Here is an 18,170-nt window from a genome sequence, read left to right as displayed (position 1 = left end):
TGTGTTGCACTTCAGGTTGATAGTATAGGGAGCAGAGCACAGCAGGTTAAACGTTTCAGAAATGTGGGTTTAATGACTTCAACACTGAGTAATGGCATTCAAGCTGTTCAATTAGGATTATAGCGGTTTTGATAATTTGAATTCGTACGGTTGGTCACAAAAACCAAAGCAACATTCACAATGCAAATTCAGGGCATTTCATTCATTTGGACATTTGCTCAGTACTTGAAGGGTGTCATTTCCAGTACTATTGAGTTGCAAACACCGATTGGAAGGTGAGTGTTGAGACAATATCTTCTCTGTATCCATCTGCAGATCCAGAGGCATCAGGTCCTCTTTTATCCTAGTCAAATTAATTGTGCCCACCAAAATTCTAATGACAAACAACATATGAGAGCTTTTATAACTAAGTCCTACTTTCAGCGTATAATTACTATGGGAGCAGCCAGAACATTTTGAATACTGAAGTTGAAAATAAGTAAAACAATGACTGAGTTTCCAGACCAGGGGCACAAATGAGCGAGATTTAATACAAAAAATGAGAGGTATACCACATTAGTACACATTGTTGAAATTAGGACAGGGTGTTTTACTCTGTTTTATTGAGCCAAAACCTTCACGTTAGCTTTGAAATGTTGAATGTTGTTCTAGAGTCAGATTGTCTCAGCATGGTAGGGTACAGCAGGGTTAGAGAGATATGCAAACTTAGTCATGGGGCCAGGCCTTTTGCTTCTCATGAGGGTGTTGTATGAGGAAGTAGTGTAGGACCTTGAGAGATTCTTGATAGGGCTGAGTGACTGGACTGTGTGAATGGTCCTGTCAATGGGAGAGAGTGGGACACCAATAAAAAGGCTGATTTTAACTTATTGTATTGGCTGATGTAACTGGATGAAGTTCATGACAATCTGCTCAGATGCCATACAGTGTCCTTCTCCCGAGGCCACCTTCTGAACCCACACACACAATATCAGCATTGACTGTAGCTTCACTGGATATTGTTGTATTGAAATGGGTCAGAAATACCTATTTTAATTTTACCTTTATTTAACTAGGCAAGTCAGTTAAGAACAAATTCTTATTTTCAATGACAGCCTAGGAACAGTGGGTTAACTGCCTGTTCAGGGGCAGAACGGCAGATTTGTACCTTGTCAGCTCGGGGGTTTGAACGTGCAACCTTCCGGTTACTAGTCCAACGCTCTAACCACTAGTGGTTAGGTAAACATTTACAGTAACTTAAGTTCATTATTAGGCTACTCAATTAATAAGCACAAGCTAAACAGAAGCTCTAGCTAAGTAGCTATAGAACATATTGTACTGCCCTACCAAGCAAATCAAATTTTATTTGTCACATGCGCCAAATACAACAGGTGTTGACCCTACAGTAAAATGCTTACTTACAAACCCTTAACCAACAATGCAGTTAAGAAAATACACCCCCCAAAATTAAGGGGGGTACCAGTACAAAGTCAATGTGCGAGGGCACCGGTGTCGAGGTAATTGAGGAAAAGCAAAAAAGGCAGTTATTGCTCATTAGTTCTTAATTTTTGCTACATTAAATACATGCGGGCAAGTCCCCTGCCTCTATTGCGTTTTGGAGAAAACGGGGGTCATGTTAGCAATAACTGCATAAAGTTACTGTGAAACCAAGGTAAATAAAATACATTTTTTTCAATACATTATTCTCAGTTCAACGCTATGAGCAGTTACTGCCTGTTTTGCTTGGTAAGGCAGTGTGTAAATCTCACCTTTCTGCAGCAGGTACCTCTGCCCGGGCTGCTTCATTTTTAAAAATACTTAGTCCCTCAACCTGCTAACGTTAACTACTAGCTAGCATGAGGGACTAGTTTACTTCCACTAGCCAGCCTGCTAGTTAGTCAGCAGTAACGTTAGCAGGCTAATGCTAGATAGGAAAGTGGTGCAAGCCAACTGTTGAGTTCGTTCTATTGGCATGATAAATGAAGCATCTTGGCTAACATTACTATTTTTATCTTCCTGTCACACACATTTCTAATCCTTTCTATGTGTGGCGGACACACACACACATATATACATGTTTCCTTTATTTGTTTTCGATGCCCAATTTGGAAACCATGAACGAGTTGATATAACATTGTCGTTTTGCTTTTCAACAAGACAAATTATAAAAACGATTTAATTTCCTCTTGTTTGGTCTTGTTGAGATGAGAGGAAATATGAATTACTCATAAACACACGGACCTGAATGCATCTGAGAAGTTTTGGAAACTTGAAATGGTAGTTTGGAATCTTGATACTCAGACAATGAATGCAATATCTACCATATTGAAACTGAACATATCATTTCAACTAAATAGACATTTTAAACTGAATGCAATATTCACTCAATTCAATTTCAAATCATGAAATACAAGGTCAATTGATGAATTCAATGATTACATTTGTGCATTACAAATTCAAAAATATGAAATTCAATATTTGAATACAAATTCTAAAGTATCGAATTCAAATACCATTTCTGTTGGCACCGAAATCGCTCCATAAATCAATGTCTTGCAAGAATATGAATATACATAACTGAATATAATAGCATAGCAGGCCTATACCTTTACTGTTACACCAAAAACACCTCATTTCTAATTAGATTTTAGGATAGTTAGCTGAAGTTGGACAGTCACAAAAAAGTGATGTGCCAAAACTAAACTGAGAACACCACTCAATTGGCAGGATATATGCTTTGATTGAAAATACAAAAAAGGCAAATAGATTAACACTATTTGTTCTTATTTGCTCACAAAACGGTAATTCAAGAAGATCTAAATGCATATTCCCATGAGACTGATTGAGATCAATCAAATGAAAAGGTGAAGAATTATCATTCACGATTGACAGTGATGATGGTCTATTTTAAAATGAGATATGCCTAACTTGGTGTTTGAGGGTATTAAAAATATAATATTTTCTTGGGAGAATGTGTGGGCATAGGCAGACATTGCAATGGGACGATGCATTTTATGCATATTCTAAAACGATAGTCTATTAAATAGGCTTCATATTTTGGTACAAACTTTGATTGAGGAAATGATGACGTAATTTACTTTTTTATTTTAGGTGGTTGTGCCTTAACATCTAATAAAATCTATTTATTTTTTCATAAAATAAATACATTTTTCAGTAGTGTGAGATACACACAACATCTCAGTCACTGACCTTTGGCCTAATGTATATACACACACGCTCAAATCAAAAGAAATTGTCACGCGAGCCGAATACAACCGGTGAAGACCTAACAGTGAAATGCTTATTTAAAGGCTCTAACCAATAGTGCAAAAAAGGTGTTATATGAACAATAGCTAAGTAAAGAAATAAAACAACAATAAAAAGACAGGCTATATACAGTAGCGAGGCTATACATGTAGTGAGGCTACATACAGACACCAGTTAGTCAGGCTGATTAAGGTAGTATGTACATGCAGATATGGTTAAAGTGACTGTGCATATATGATGAACAGAGAGCTCTGGGCTAGGAATGAGTTTTAGTGTTAGCTACATAATTAAGCCATTGCATTTTAATACACACATGCATTAGACAGTTTGAAATTAGCCAATGGATTAATCTAATTTGTCAATATATACTTGACTTCCTAACCAATTCACCTATGTTACCATATACTTATTTGTACTGTGTAGTTTTCATCCCACTTAATTTTCATATAATTCCATAATTTTCTTCAAATCAGAGCTTAAAAATGCAGCTTTTGTTTTATAGACCTTTCCAAGATTGTCATCAGATACAATGGGTCATCATTATCATCAGACAGATGCAGTATGTGAAATAGCACTTGCACCTGAGGATCTCTAAAAGATCTGTCTGGTTCCCACTGTCCTTGTTTTTCTGACAAATCTGAGAAAAAGGGCATGGATTATGGATTTCTAAAAATCTTGCAATATCACAATGGTCCTCTTCTCAGGCGTGTGCACTAGTATATTGCAATTATTCTTTTCAAAATAACTGATATATGGTGTAGTATTCCTTCAATTTCAATTAATCTATTGTGTTGAATATGGTAGCATTATAGTATTACTTCAACAATTGTGTTAATTCATTGTATCAAATTTGATAAATGAATGTTGACACATGCCTCCAATGACATGTAGATTTAGATTGACTGTTATTTGTATTTTTAAAAATACTCTGATATATAGTATTTCCTTCAATATATGGATTGATTTTTTAATGTATATATTTTGTATACTGTACATGTCGATAAAATATACATTCCATATCCATTTTTTTATTCTGTGTAGGCCTACATGTCAAATGTAGATTTTCTACCAACCCCAGCTGCACTCTTGCTGCTTCTGGTTGAGTCTAAAATATTCTACATAGCCCCAAATTAAGACTACATATCCCAAAAGTCTCTGCGTCTTATTTAAATGACTAAGCAGAGTCACCTGAGCAGGAATCATAAGGATAGTTAATGTTTACAACAAAACCAGTTTGTTTAGATATGTGTTATCATCGCACACTGTACATGTATTACCGATGATCAAGCTATTGTGTTTTCCTGCAAAGACGAGGAATGAACGACCACGTCAAATAGAAGGAAACCTACTTACCATCTAGCTAGCTAGGTAACGTTAAATACAAATGATTTGTTGGTGGTAACGTTAACTAGCTACTCTGTAGCTAACGTTAGCTGTAAACTTCGAGAAAGCTAGCTAGTTCACGCGTTGGCAAATAATGGATCTAGTACTGCAGTTCCCATATTGCAAAAATAACTTGTTACATACATTTTAAACGAATCCAGGTAAACTAACAACTAACGTTAGCTAAATTAGAACTGCTGTCTAATCGGCATGATGTTGCAGCTAGTTAATAAACTCATGAGTCCTTGCGAGCATAGGAATAAATGGTTTATATTGCTAGTACGTTAGCAAGCCAACTACCCCCTCTTTTGCTCTTGTTTGTCCTATGAATGATGAATCGAGCTAGTGAGCTGCTTAGAAAGATCTGATTATAAAATGAAGGGCACCTCCGCAAGCACTACCTCTTAACTAACGTTATAGTGTTACAGACAGTAATCTGTCAGAGTGACGTGTCAAACTCCTCTCACCCCTTTGACAAATGTATGTTGTGCATACCTCATTGAGCGTGATTATTCGATGTAGCTACTTGGCTAAAAATACCAGGATTTTTTGTTCTGACCTTCATCGGGAATTTACTCCACAGTTCTTTGATGCTGCTGTGGATGAAGGGCTACTTTGTAACGTTAGTTAAATAATGCAAATCTGAAACACCCTATGCAAAAGAGCAATCATAGTTGTAACGTTAGCGTACATGATTCCTCCCGAGTAGACAAGCATAGCTAAGGCAACACTGAGCAAACATTAGAACAATGAATGCGTTCATTCATGAGCCGCTCCCTGTCTGCTAATCCAGTGGTTCACAACCTTTTTTGGTTACCAACTGTTTTTTTTTCCTCTGCCCAGAGTACCCCTGAAGTACCTCATCATATAATGTGCATTTTACCTGCAGGGCTATGGTCTTATGAGTCTTCTCAAGTCCCCTTGTGGATAGGCCATGTTTCAAAAGGACCTAGCTCTGAACCTTAGGCACCTCTGATTTCACCTCCAAGATCTGGTGCATTTTCCAACTAAAACGTTTTCATAATGGACAAGTTCAGGTTGGTCCCTGTTTTGGCTTGTTTGCATCCTAGTAAGTACACCCATGAGAGAGCTATATGTGTTTACTCAGGTTGTGCAAAAATTAGCATTTAGTTAAATCTAGCAGGAATGATGTAGGCGTATGTGTTTTTATTAGGAGAGCATCGCATACTTCATCAATGACTTTTCAGACTAATCCGTGAATAGTCCCGTCGTACCCGTCTGTGTGGAGGCCTACCTCTTTTCTGCTGATTGATTTCTTATTTTTCAAATGGTCTTTGCTATGATAATGAACATTGTCAGGTTCTTATTTGGTTTCCCTGTTTCATTGCATGTGAAGTATGGTGCCTGTGAAGCCCCATGCTGGTGTTCCTCTTTCCTGAACCGGTCTGCACAGCAACTCCTAGAGCCAACGTGCCTTTCCTGGGGTCGACCTGGTAAGATCCTAAAGAGGTCTTATAAAGTAATTGTAAACTCTAATATTTGTGGGTAAACCAGTTGAAAGGTGTACAGATGTTAGAATGTGTTCAAAGTAGTTTGTAACATCACAAAGAAGTTTTGGTTGAGGCAGCTCTGAAGAAAACCCACATTCTTGTATCCTGTAAAACCATTGTCACTAAACAGTTAGGCATAGCCTATATCATCTTTGTCAGGGTTTCAGATATCTATATTGATTTTGACCCAAACAGTAACGTTCAGTGTTGTGCACTCCCTACAGGATTGTTGGACAGTGTTTCTCATTATCCACTGACACGGTTTCAGATTCCTGCCTGTTCCGAGTCAGAAAGTCCAAAACACTGAAGAATCCTGTATTAGGATTTCCAGGTACTGTCACTGTGTCACATCTGAAGAACATCTCCCAGACATCTGTTTTTGGTATTTGTCTATGAACTGTTTTGAAATGTGTGTGTGTGTAATAACATGTTTGTGTGTTTGTTCAGATGGTGTGGGTGTTCATCATGAACCGGATGGGTTCTCAGGGCAGCACGGTGGCCCAGCAGAGACGCATGGCCCTGGGGGTGGTCATCCTCCTGCTGGTGGACGTCATCTGGGTGGCTTCCTCTGAGCTCACCTCAGTAAGACACTAGCACTTCCTGTAGACCAGGGGCGCACATCTCCCCTGGTTTCGTGGGCCACATTCCTACTTGTATTTGCTTTTATGGCTTGGAACTGATTGGCAGGTGCAATCTACGGACAATTACAGTGTACAGTGAGAAATGAAAACCAGCACCATTGCAGAAATGGGTGGCCTGGGATAGGCGCCCTTTATTTAGGATAATCTGCTCAATCTTAAGACTATTTTTCAATTACACGACAATGCTTGACCACTAACCCCTGCCCCATAGGCACTTGTGTAGATCTGAAAGGATTGACTAGGAATATGGTAGTAGCTCCACCTTGCCTACTAGTGGGGTCACGTTTTCGCCATGTTGCTTATAATATCTATCCAGACATTTTAATACCCCCCCCCCGCCCTGTACGAGGAATAGCCACATCTCAATAGTTTCAAAGTGACTTCACCCTAATTATTTTTTTCTTGAATCTGCACTGGATCAGTTTGAAGTGCCAGACATTTGAACAGTAAGTCATAATTTGTCACCTCTATTTCCCCCCAGTACATATTCAAGAGGCAGGAGTACAACAAGCCCTTCTTCAGCACGTTCACCAAGACCTCCATGTTTGTGCTGTACCTGCTGGGGTTCCTGCTGTGGAGGCCATGGAGGCAGCAGTGCACGGGCAGTCTCCGGGGACGACGCGCTGCCTTTGTACGTAATAGCACTGACGTCCCACAACCACATGGGGGCAACGAAACATTGTTGTTTCCCTCTAAAGATAAATTGTTGCTTAGCGCATGCAGTATATTTGTAGTGGTTGTTTACGTAGAATGTATGCACACATGACTGTAAGTCGCTTTGGATAAAAGCGTCTGCTAAATGGCATTTATTATTATTATTAATGTTGATTTGCTATGATGAAACAGCCCAATATAACCTACAGTATTTTCCCACAGTTTGCTGATGCCGAGGCCTACTTTACCCCCTGTATCAATGACACTAGTTTGAATGACCATACCCTAGTGAGTATAATTGATTTGCTTTTTTGTATTCTCCCTGACTCGCATTTAGATTTTACTTTTGGCTGGCTGAATATACTGTATGAATGTGATGATAAGAAATGCTTTTAGTTGAGTGCATTAGTTGAAGACTTTCTTTCTTACTTCAGAGTGAACCCCTGTACGTTCCTGTGAAGTTTCAGGACCTTCCCACAGAACAGACAAACTGTGCCAACGGTGAGTATTAAAATATATATTATTTTATATATAGAAATAAAACCTTTAGCAGACTAACCAACAGACTAAGAATGTAGATAAAATATTTGATGAAGATCTATAAATAATCATATTGCCTTATTCAGCTGGTAAACCAAGCCTAAAATATATTTTCTTAAATGTCTTTATTTACCTAGGCAAGTCAGTTAAGAACAAATTCTTATTTATAATGACGGCCTACCCCGGCCAAACCCTAACCCGGATGACGCTGGGCCAATTGTGCGCCGCCCTATGGGACTCCCAATCACGGCCGGTTGTAATACAGCCTGGAATCGAACCAGGGTGTCTATAGTGATGCCTCTAGCCCTGAGATGCAGTGGCTTAGACCGCAGCGGTTGTGTAATGAGTTTTTTTTTTAAAGAAACCTTCAATAATCAATATTTCATCATGTTAGTGAGTAGGAATCCTGTGGATTGTCTTGGTGATTGAGATTATCTTTTCCATGTTCAATCATTTAGGCTACTTGTTTCACCCTATGGGCAATCTTTGTTCTCTTCATCAGAGTGCTTAGATGTGGTTAAATTCATGATTGACAGACAGAATATGATAATCCTGACCACAGTGAGGATAAGGTGCCTCACATAACTTGAATTTCTTTATTGATATCCATAGTTTTTAGATATAACATAGGCCCTCTCGACAGGCTACAACCAGGGTGGGATATTTACTTTTTGTTCCACCAGACACTGTGTCATGTAGATTTATACATCTACCAGCCAAAATATTTTGATAAAATAGTAAAAAAGTAAAACAGTTCTACAACTGAGCATCAATCAAGAATAAACAAAGTGCCTGCCCTGCCACAAAATGCTGAGTGATACGGTTTATTTATTATTATTAGTTCAGGGCTGTAACAGACATTTTGTTACAAGGACTACATGAGTTGATATTTAGGAGCAAAACAAATATGTTCAGCTGCCCCTCTGTGTCTGTCTGTTAGAGATAAGAATCTCTGTATCTGCACTAGCAGCAGAGAGTTGCAGCAAATTCAAACTAATATTGAAAAACAACCTAGTGTGTGACAAAACGATGTGACTAACCAAGAAACACGAGTACAAAATCACACTTTAGTAGCCTTTCAGGTCAATTTCACCAGCTTCTACATTTGGAATGAAAAAAACGGTTCCCAAATGCTGTGTATGACCACCTGCCAATGTGGCTTGTGAAACAGACATTCTTACCCGCCAATGCCAAAATCGACCCTCATTTGGCGGGTGTTCATTTCCCACGCTGGCTACAAACACGAATGGTTCTGTGATTTGACTGGTAACCGGTGCCCACCTGCCTCCCTCCCTCGTTGTATTGGCTCCTCATCTTGTCGTAACAATTTAACCAAACATTTAGAAATCTAGAGTCCCTTGTATATGAATTTCAAAGCCATAGCAACAATGATTTATGTCATAAGCAAACATTCTGAACTCTAGATTTTTCTCTGAAAAAACATTATTTGAAGAGGGACAATGTACAGTACAACAATCTCAGTACACATAAGTACACACTCAGTACACATTTGTTGTACCAGATTTAGCCAACAGCTTCATTTCTGTCTGCAGTCCTCGGGCAGGTGAACATACAAACAAGAAAAATATTATATATACGAACATGCAAACTAAAAAAAAGAAATAAAAATGTTTTATAAAAAAAGAGATCAGTACATACAGATAGATGAGTTTCCACACAGAAGTCAAGACATTGCACATAATAATCATTGAACACATTGTTATTGGCTAAGGTTGATCTTTACATGTAAAGACCTTGGCAAATAATGGGGTTGTAGAATGGGACTGTAAAAGGGAAGCTTCACCAATAGACACTATTTGGGATGTTTTTCCAGCCTCTACATAATTATGAGTGATGAGAGGGTGCTTCAGACATAATTATGCATTATAGCTGGACTTTCTTTTTTTTTTTGCGCCGGAGAGCTCAACCAATGGCGTCATTGATTGATTAAGCCTGCTGTCTGATCTAAAATTGAATGGAGTCATGTTTTGTTGCAATAATTGTGGCCTTTGTGTTTTTCCAATTGCATGATCATGCTAGCAGTGAGTAGATATGGTTGTTCGTGATTGGGAGTCCCATTATATGCATTATTGTTTTTACCATCGAGGACCACTTTGGAAACAAGCGTTTTAATTAATGCTTTCAAGTGATATCCTCTGGGTCCACATTGTACATTTTGTTGGTTATGTCTGTTACCCAAAATAAATTCAATTGAATAGGGCGGAGCACAATTGGCTCAGCGGCTTCCGGGTTTGGCCGTGTAGGCCATCATTGTAAATAAGAATTTGTTCTTAACTGACATGCCTAGTTAAATAAAAAATGGAGCCATTGGACTATCTGCCAGGACATTACAGGATTTTTAGGTTGACTCATTTTTCCTGGCTTTGTAAAGAGACTAAATTAAGGCTGACGGGAGCCCAATGAACTGTTCCCGACCCTCGAAGGCAGGCTTTTCAAAACAGGCAATGTACTAGTTTACAGGTTCACTGGAGCTATGGTGAGCTCCAAAAGTTTTAGAACAGTGACACATTTTTTGTTGAAATGATACAATGACTATGAAGTTAAAGTGCAAACTGTCAACTTTAATTTGAGGGTATTTTCATCATCCATATCGGGTGAGCCGTTTAGAAATTGCAGCACATTTTGTGTATATTACCCCATTTTAGGGGCCGAAAAGTATTGGGACAAATACACTTATGTGTATTAAAGTAGGTCAAAGTTTAGTATTTGGTCCCATATTCCTAGCACGCAATGATTACAGCAAGTTTGGGACTACAAACTTGTTGGATGCATTTGTTGTGGTTGTGTTTCAGATTATTTTGTACCCAATAGAAATGAATTGTAAAATCATTTATTGAGTCACTTTCATTGTAAATACGAACAGAATATGTTTCTAAACACTTCTACATTAATGTGTATGCTATCATGATTACGGATAGTCCTGAATGAATTGTGAATGAGTGAGAAAGTTAGATTCCCCCCACCACACTGATGAAAGGTTAGCCTTGGGAGTATGATATTTCTGCATTTAACTTTCTCACTCATTGTTATTCACGATTCATTAAGGATTATCATAATCATGGCAGCAATCACATTAATGTAGAAGTGATTAGAAACATTCTTATTTACCATAAAAGTTTTTGTGACAAAACTATCGGTAGAGGTGAAAATGGGATGGAAACACACTGAACATTTAGATTTTTGTTCGGTACATAAAAAGTAAATTTTGTGTGCACTATGTCATCGTGCACAAATTTTTATCCACGAGTCTGTTTGGTGTAAACGCACCACTGGTGGTAAAATGCGCATATTTTCTTAATGCAGATAATTTTTTCATTAAAATCTGTCGCCAATTGGAGGAAACCGAGCTAATGGCTGCTACTGATGATTCCTCTTTCCAAGAAGAGCTGGACAATGTTTATTTTTTCTTTAGGAACATGCAACCCTATTTATTTGAGTCGGAATACACTGAAGGCAAGTTGACACAGCAGGGATAAATAATAATTACGAGTCCGGCAAGCAGCGGTGGCAGCTTAGACCAGCTGGACCAGGACTCAGGAGGGCAAGTAACAAACGAGTAAGTTGTTTTGCTGTCAGTAGCCAGGTAGCAACATAACCATTCATTTGACACGTGGCTGTGTTGTACAGTACAATTTAATGATTGATTCGGCAATAAGTGGGCTTGCTAGTATCACTACAAGCCAAGCTAGCTGTGTTTTGCTATACCTAAAATGTACTGTAGTCTAACGTTATAGCTAGTTAACCAACTAGCCTAGTTAGCCTCAGTGCCTGTCATTTAAGAGCAAAACTGGAGAAGGGTTTTGATGATGAGAGTAAAGAAATTACTTTGGCTTTATGACCTATATTAGTCTTGGAGTAACGATACCTGTGTGTTCTAGCTAGCTTGAGTGTGTCTGTGGGATGTCTCATTCTACACCATGCTGCTACAGTAGGAATACAAACAGTACACAGGGATTGCCTATGAATGTCTAATAGTGGTTTTTGCCTTTCTCTCACAGACGATACCGCTTGGACACAAAGAAGTTGACTCTCAAGAGATGTGAAAGGTCCGATAACAATCGTCCCTTGTATCAAAGTGACTCCGAACACCTCACTGCACCACCCAAACACACCATATGCAAGTATTCCCTTTTTAGAACTAGTGTTATAAGTGTTAATGGTATCTTTCTTCTACTGTATGCCATACATTCACATAACTGTTCCTGCATACTGCTGTGTAAACTCATCTGTCTCCAGAGCAAATAAACACTGTCTTGATTACAAGCCATGTCTACTTATATGCTATATTGAAACGTGTTTACTTGCCAACAAATTATTTTACATGATTAACTAACGCACTGCATCATTTGTTTTAGCAATAGGATTGTAGCTAGTTTATCCAAATAGATTATATGAATATCACAATGAATTGATCCTGAAGTTGAAGTCAACACTTTATTGGTTTCAGATGCAGCTGGAATCATATAGTCACTTGTCAGTACACACAAAATATTATGTACAACAGCTAGCAATCTCTATACCGCAATGCAGTTGTGAGCATACAAGGCATTCTATATTATACTACATCAGTCTAACTGAATATGGATATTGTTTTGGTTGAATGTTCCAGGCAGGTTCCAGAATGTTCTTCAACTGGTTGAACCTCTTGTGTTTTGGGTAATGGCAGCTGGTTAGCAGGCGTTGGCGATGTTCTTCATCACCCACTGCTTTGACCTGAAGACTGATCATGAGGATGTATAAAACATGAAGACTGATCATGAGGATGTGTAGCCATACACTAAATCATGTTCATCTGTACACAAGAAATGGTACAGTAGACTGCTATGTGTTTGGTTACACTCAGAGTCAATAATGGGGCATTGAAATGGGCTGTTAGCAAAGATGTGAGACGTTTGAGGGGGACTTGACTAGTTGTGTATGATCACCTACAGTGTGAATAGGCTAGGAGAGTATACTAACAGCCCCTCTCCCCCATGCCAAAGAACTGACTCCAAAGGTGTAAAAAGTTTGAGGTCTTGTAGACCGTTTAGTATATTTAAGCAATAAGGCCAAGGGGGTGTGATATATGGCTAATTTATCACGGCTAAGGGCTGTTCTTAAGCACGACGCAACACGGAGTGCTATGACACAGCCCTTAGCCATGGTATATTGGCCATACATCACAAGCCCCCGAGGTGCCTTATTGCTATTTTTAAACTGGTTACCAACATAATACTGGGCTTGAACCACCCATTTTATAATGGCTATTTTGTTTGAGGGTATTGTGCTTTCATTAATACCTTTGGCTATCCTGGCTTGTTTCAAAATCAGATGAGGTTGAGCTTATTCTAGGTTGAAAGCTTTCATCAAATGGGTCTACGGGCTCTGTACTACTAAAACTGGTGTCAAGGTCATTAGCAGCAGCAGAAGGATTAGTCTGTAGGACACACAGTAGTCAGTGATTAGCCAACATCTTACTACTTTGTTCCCATCAATCAGGGCTGGTCCTTGCTGTTCTGCCGCCCAAGGCGAAACCGAAAAATGCAGGCCCCCTGCAAAACTAGAATAGTCCCAGTAACAAAATTACATTGAAGTTATGTTCGATTTAGGTTCAGAATGAAAGGTGAAAAAGTATTTTTCGAATGTTTAAAATACATATTTTTCCAGAAGTTAAAAAAATACAATTTTTTTTCCCCCCGGTTGTTGAAATCAGGCACATTTTTTGTTCTGAAATTACATTGTTGGCCCAAATCAAGGCTGGACCAGACAAAATTTGAACCAAACATAGACGTCTGTGATTGGTTCATGTTTGGTCCGGACCGGACCAGTGGATGTGGAAATCGAGGCCGGTCCGAACTGAACAAAAATAAACATCTAAAAGGCATCGGTCCATGCTTACAAGTCTACAGTTAATGAATGCCCATCCATGTGGTAAGCCTACCTTCCAAGACGCTGGCTTGTGCTTACTGGGGTGTAGTTTACCATGTCTGCCCACAATGTTATGAATGCCCATCCATGTGGTAGGCCGACTGTCTGTAGTATTGGCTTTATTGGTCCTGATTCCTGTGAATAATCAATTGGCCTAATTAAGCTCTTAATATCAGCTACCCAACTTTATCAGGAGTTATCGTGAGCCTATTTGCAATGTGTTTACACAGTGGGAATTGCAGAAGTATTTTCTTTTTCGCTATGCTCAGCTTGTCAAAAATGTACAGATTAAAACTTGACCACACTGATCATGACAATGGGGTTAAAACACCTGGACAACAGTTGTGATTGTCCATTCCAGATTATCCATTTTACTTTGACCTGTCCTCTTTTTAGGATATGTTAACATTACAGCACATTTTCTTTTGATTGAGCGCCATTTAGGTTAGGGTTATTTGATTGGAGAAACCTGCATGATGTTAAAGGTGTCCATCTCATTACATTTTATCTCCAGCCTGTAGGCTACAGAAAAAGTCCACATACTCTATCTACCACATCCTATCTGCTATATGATTTATGTTACATTATTTTTTTGACGGAACGTTGGTGGAGCACCGCTGCGTCCTCTCCTAACTGCGCCTTTGACAAAGTGGGCACTGCTTATCACAGGGAGGCATCAGCGCTCACCTAAAAAGCCCATATACCATTGGTTGAGAGACTGTTTTTGTTGTTTTGGGGCAGAATTATGTGAGGCTTTGTGTTGTTGGTGCGTCTAGCTCAGAAAATGCCACCCTCGTCAGTCTGCCGCCATGGGCGGTGCCATCAATGGACACTCAAACAAGGTACTATATCCACCCACCCCCTTACTGATACTGCCTTTTCTCAAATTTAGTCTTTAAGCCTTCAATCAACTATGCCTCCACAATACAGAGAGAACTGCAGTAGAAGTTGTAGCCCATTAGTAAACACACCAGCTGTGACAAGACACAGACTGTTTATGCCTAGCTCCAGTATATTTATTTCTTCATCATTGAGTCATGGAAAAATGTATCTAATTATTCCGGTGGCCATTTGATTAATTGTTCAGCAGTCTTATGGCTTGGGGGTAGAAGCTGTTAAGGAGCCTGTTGGTCCTTGACTTGGCGCTCCGGTACCGTTTTCCGTGCGATTTTAGGTGATGGATGTTCCGGGTACTGAGCTTGATGTTGATGCCACTGCATGTGTTGATGGGATCGGACTCTAAATAGAACACAATGTTAGTCATATTATCCTCTGCGGCAGTTGGCTAGCGAGCTAATGTAACCTAAGGTTAACTTGCAAGGTTACAAGTCACATCACCAGATAGCAGCTGGTAAATTACATTCATATCATTTGGAATGTCTTGCCAGCCAGCGTATTATGAAAGCTAGCTAGATGTTGGTTTAGATAAACACATGTAGTTCGTTAGCCAGGTAACGTTAACGTTACCTCAGCTTGACTTATTTTATACTGCGCTAATGTTGGCTGATGCCTTCCTCTTTGACGTGAAGAAGAACATCGATGGAATAGCATCACTTTTCAAAGTTTGATGACATGGCAACCCCATCAATTGAGATCACGGGTCTGTTTCGAAGTCCTCTTGCTGAAAGTGCTGGCAACAGACAGGCATTTTGATATGTCTCACATCATTCTATACACCTCTACGGGGCTGTCCTCTTTGTGGTTGGCTTACAACCAGGAAATGTAGCTGGTCCGTTTCTACTGGTGGGATTTAGAAACGCTCATATATGCGTGGAGTGAGAAAATCCAAAAATTTTATGACGCAAATGACATGTAGTACATATATAGTGAAATAGAGCAGCCGTGAAATGTACCTTTTAAGGCGCCCACATATTAGGTTCGGTTTGCTCCTAGCAGAACTCTGCTAACGTCTCTGTCTCGCATACTCCATTAAAAGACCTTCGCTTGAAAATATATTTAAAAAAGTGGCAATATTACAGTTTGTCCCTCTTGGAATGCCATAGCAACAAAATAGCCAGTATATACTTAATCAGAATGAATCTAAAAACGAATCAAGATATTGAAGTCGTTTTGTTTTTTTGCCTAGGTCGTCTTTGCGTAATTTTACATATAACGAGATGTTTGGTGTAGTGTTTCTGATGAGATGTGATGGCCCTCAAGTTTGACGCATGAGTGAGTTGAAAGAAAAGGTTTACTCACGAGAACTGGGTCTGACCTTTTGAGTGATCCTCTGGCTTAGTTTCCTCGATTGTTTCTCATTATGAAACAATTACATATTTCTCTGTCGATCGTTATAGAATGATTATAGTACATTTGGAGATTACGTACATTTTTGCTTCCAGGGTCCTACACTTTCAAGTGTCCAATCAAAGTTGCCCAATTTAATCCCGTGCTATTTTTGTGCCAAAAGCCCAGTATACGGCACCGGATGCTTTTTAGAAAACGGTTGTGCTAAATACTCATTGCTTTTTTACATAAGTAGAATAAAAACATGCGTTAGATGAAGGGTTCATTGTCTCGTTCATTTCATTTGTCACGCTGTGATCCATCTAGCTACCACTATTAACTTCTTATACAAAGACACAAAGGCCTAAAACACTGTCTCTCGCTCTCTCTGCACCCCTCTATCCTCCCCCCTCTCAGCCTCTAAAAAACAGCGGGTGCGCTTCAGCAACATCATGGAGGTGCGCCAGCTCCCATCTACACAGGCCCTGGAAGCCAAGCTGTCCCGTATGTCCTTCCCAGCCGCCAAGGACCAGGAGTCCATGCTCCGCACTGTGGGCAAGCTCACCGTCACCGACGTGGCCAAGATCAGCTTCTTCTTCTGCTTTGTGGTGAGTAAAACTGTTATAGTGTGGGAACTTGTTTTATTAGTGCCTGTAGATTTATTAACCTGGTAGACTCTCGAACTTTATACTAGCTGGGCACCTCCGTATTAAGTTGGAAGAAAAGTCAGTATCTTAAATACATCTTTGGAGTATATACATTTGAGATTTGGTTCAATTTCCTAAAGGCTTTTTTAATGTATTTTTTTTTACGTCTGTCAACTTAATCTAATATATAACTAAGTAGTTAAACTTGTTACATTGCTGTTAAGTGTCAGTAGTAGGTGAGTTAACTACACAGTTTATTATCATTGATGAGTTACTGCTGGTAGTACTGCTAGTTTTGCTGCAGTGTGTTTGCTGAAGAATACCCCCAGAGTCGTTCCATGTCATTTCAGCAAGTCATGACACCCACCATCTCAGATTGTTCTGAAATCTTTTCTGTAGTTAGAAACAAATAAGATTAACATTCCTGCAACATTATTTTGTTGAAATAAAATTGGATCTCTGAGAAATTAAGTTACACTGAATAAAAATATAAACGCAACATGTAAAGTGTTTGTCCCATGTTTCATGAGCTGAAATAAAACATCCCAGACATTTTTAAAATGTACAAAAAATGTGTTTCTCTCAAATTTTGCACACAGGTTTGTTTACATCCCTTTTAGTGAGCATTTCTCCTTTGCCAAGATAATCCATCCACCAGACAGGCGTGGCATATCAAGAAGCTGATTAAACAGCATGATCATTACAGAGATGCACCTTGTGCTGGGAACAATCAAAGGCCATTCTAAAATGTGCACAATGCCACAGATGCCTCAAGTTTTGAGGGAGCATGCAATTGACATGCAGACTGCAGGAATGTCCACCAGAGCTGTTGCCAGATAATTTAATGTTCATTTCTCTACCGTAAGCCATCTCTGTCATTTTAGACATTTTTGCAGTATGTCCAACCGGCCTCACAACCACAGACCACGTGTAACCACGCCAGCCCAGAACTTCCACATCTGGCTTCTTCACATACGGCATCGTCTAAGACCAGCCACCCAGATAGCTGATGAAACTGTGGGTTTGCACAACTGAAGAATTTCTGCACAAACTGTCTTAAACCGTCTCTGGGAAGCTCATCTGCGTGCTCGTCATCCTCACCAGGGTCTTTACCTGACTGCAGTTCGGCATCATAACCAACTTGAGTTGGGAAATGCTCACCTTCGATGGCTACTGACACACTGGAGAAATGTGCTCTTCACAGATTAATCCTGGTGTCAACTGTATCGGGCAGATGGCAGACAGCGTGTATGGCCTCTTGTGGGCGAGTGGTTTGCTGACGTCAATGTTGTGAACAGAGTGCCCCATGGTGGCGGAGGGGTTATGGTATGGTGTAAGCTAAGGACATTGAAAACCATTGTATTTTGTCGATGGCAGTTTGAATCGACAGAGATACC

The 18,170-nt window shown here is 39.5% G+C and overlaps 1 protein-coding gene across 6 annotated transcripts in view; it reads left to right on the top strand.

Annotated features, from left to right (window-relative positions):
- The first annotated feature begins 1,613 nt into the window (after positions 1 to 1,613).
- Positions 1,614 to 18,170, top strand: part of LOC124043767 (solute carrier family 35 member F5-like) — a 28,706-nt gene continuing 12,149 nt past the window's right edge. Inside the window, exons 1-9 of one of the 6 annotated variants that reach the window (XM_046362707.1) lie at positions 4,432 to 4,611; positions 5,516 to 5,663; positions 5,984 to 6,080; positions 6,406 to 6,468; positions 6,585 to 6,719; positions 7,260 to 7,409; positions 7,655 to 7,720; positions 7,867 to 7,933; positions 16,544 to 16,734. In XM_046362707.1, coding sequence (XP_046218663.1) covers positions 6,585 to 6,719; positions 7,260 to 7,409; positions 7,655 to 7,720; positions 7,867 to 7,933; positions 16,544 to 16,734 — 609 coding nt within the window. In that variant the 5' untranslated portion in view covers positions 4,432 to 4,611; positions 5,516 to 5,663; positions 5,984 to 6,080; positions 6,406 to 6,468. Of the gene's footprint in view, positions 1,649 to 4,431; positions 4,612 to 5,515; positions 5,664 to 5,983; positions 6,081 to 6,361; positions 6,469 to 6,584; positions 6,720 to 7,259; positions 7,410 to 7,654; positions 7,721 to 7,866; positions 7,934 to 16,543; positions 16,735 to 18,170 lie in introns of those variants that run through there. The other 5 variants (XM_046362703.1, XM_046362705.1, XM_046362708.1 and 2 more) reach the window with 5 other exon arrangements.

The sequence above is a fragment of the Oncorhynchus gorbuscha genome, linkage group LG09 (genome assembly GCF_021184085.1).
Source record: "Oncorhynchus gorbuscha isolate QuinsamMale2020 ecotype Even-year linkage group LG09, OgorEven_v1.0, whole genome shotgun sequence".
Lineage (NCBI taxonomy): Eukaryota > Metazoa > Chordata > Actinopteri > Salmoniformes > Salmonidae > Oncorhynchus > Oncorhynchus gorbuscha.
The sequence above is the reverse complement of the archived record's forward strand: the minus strand, read 5'-3'. Positions and strand labels throughout refer to the sequence as shown.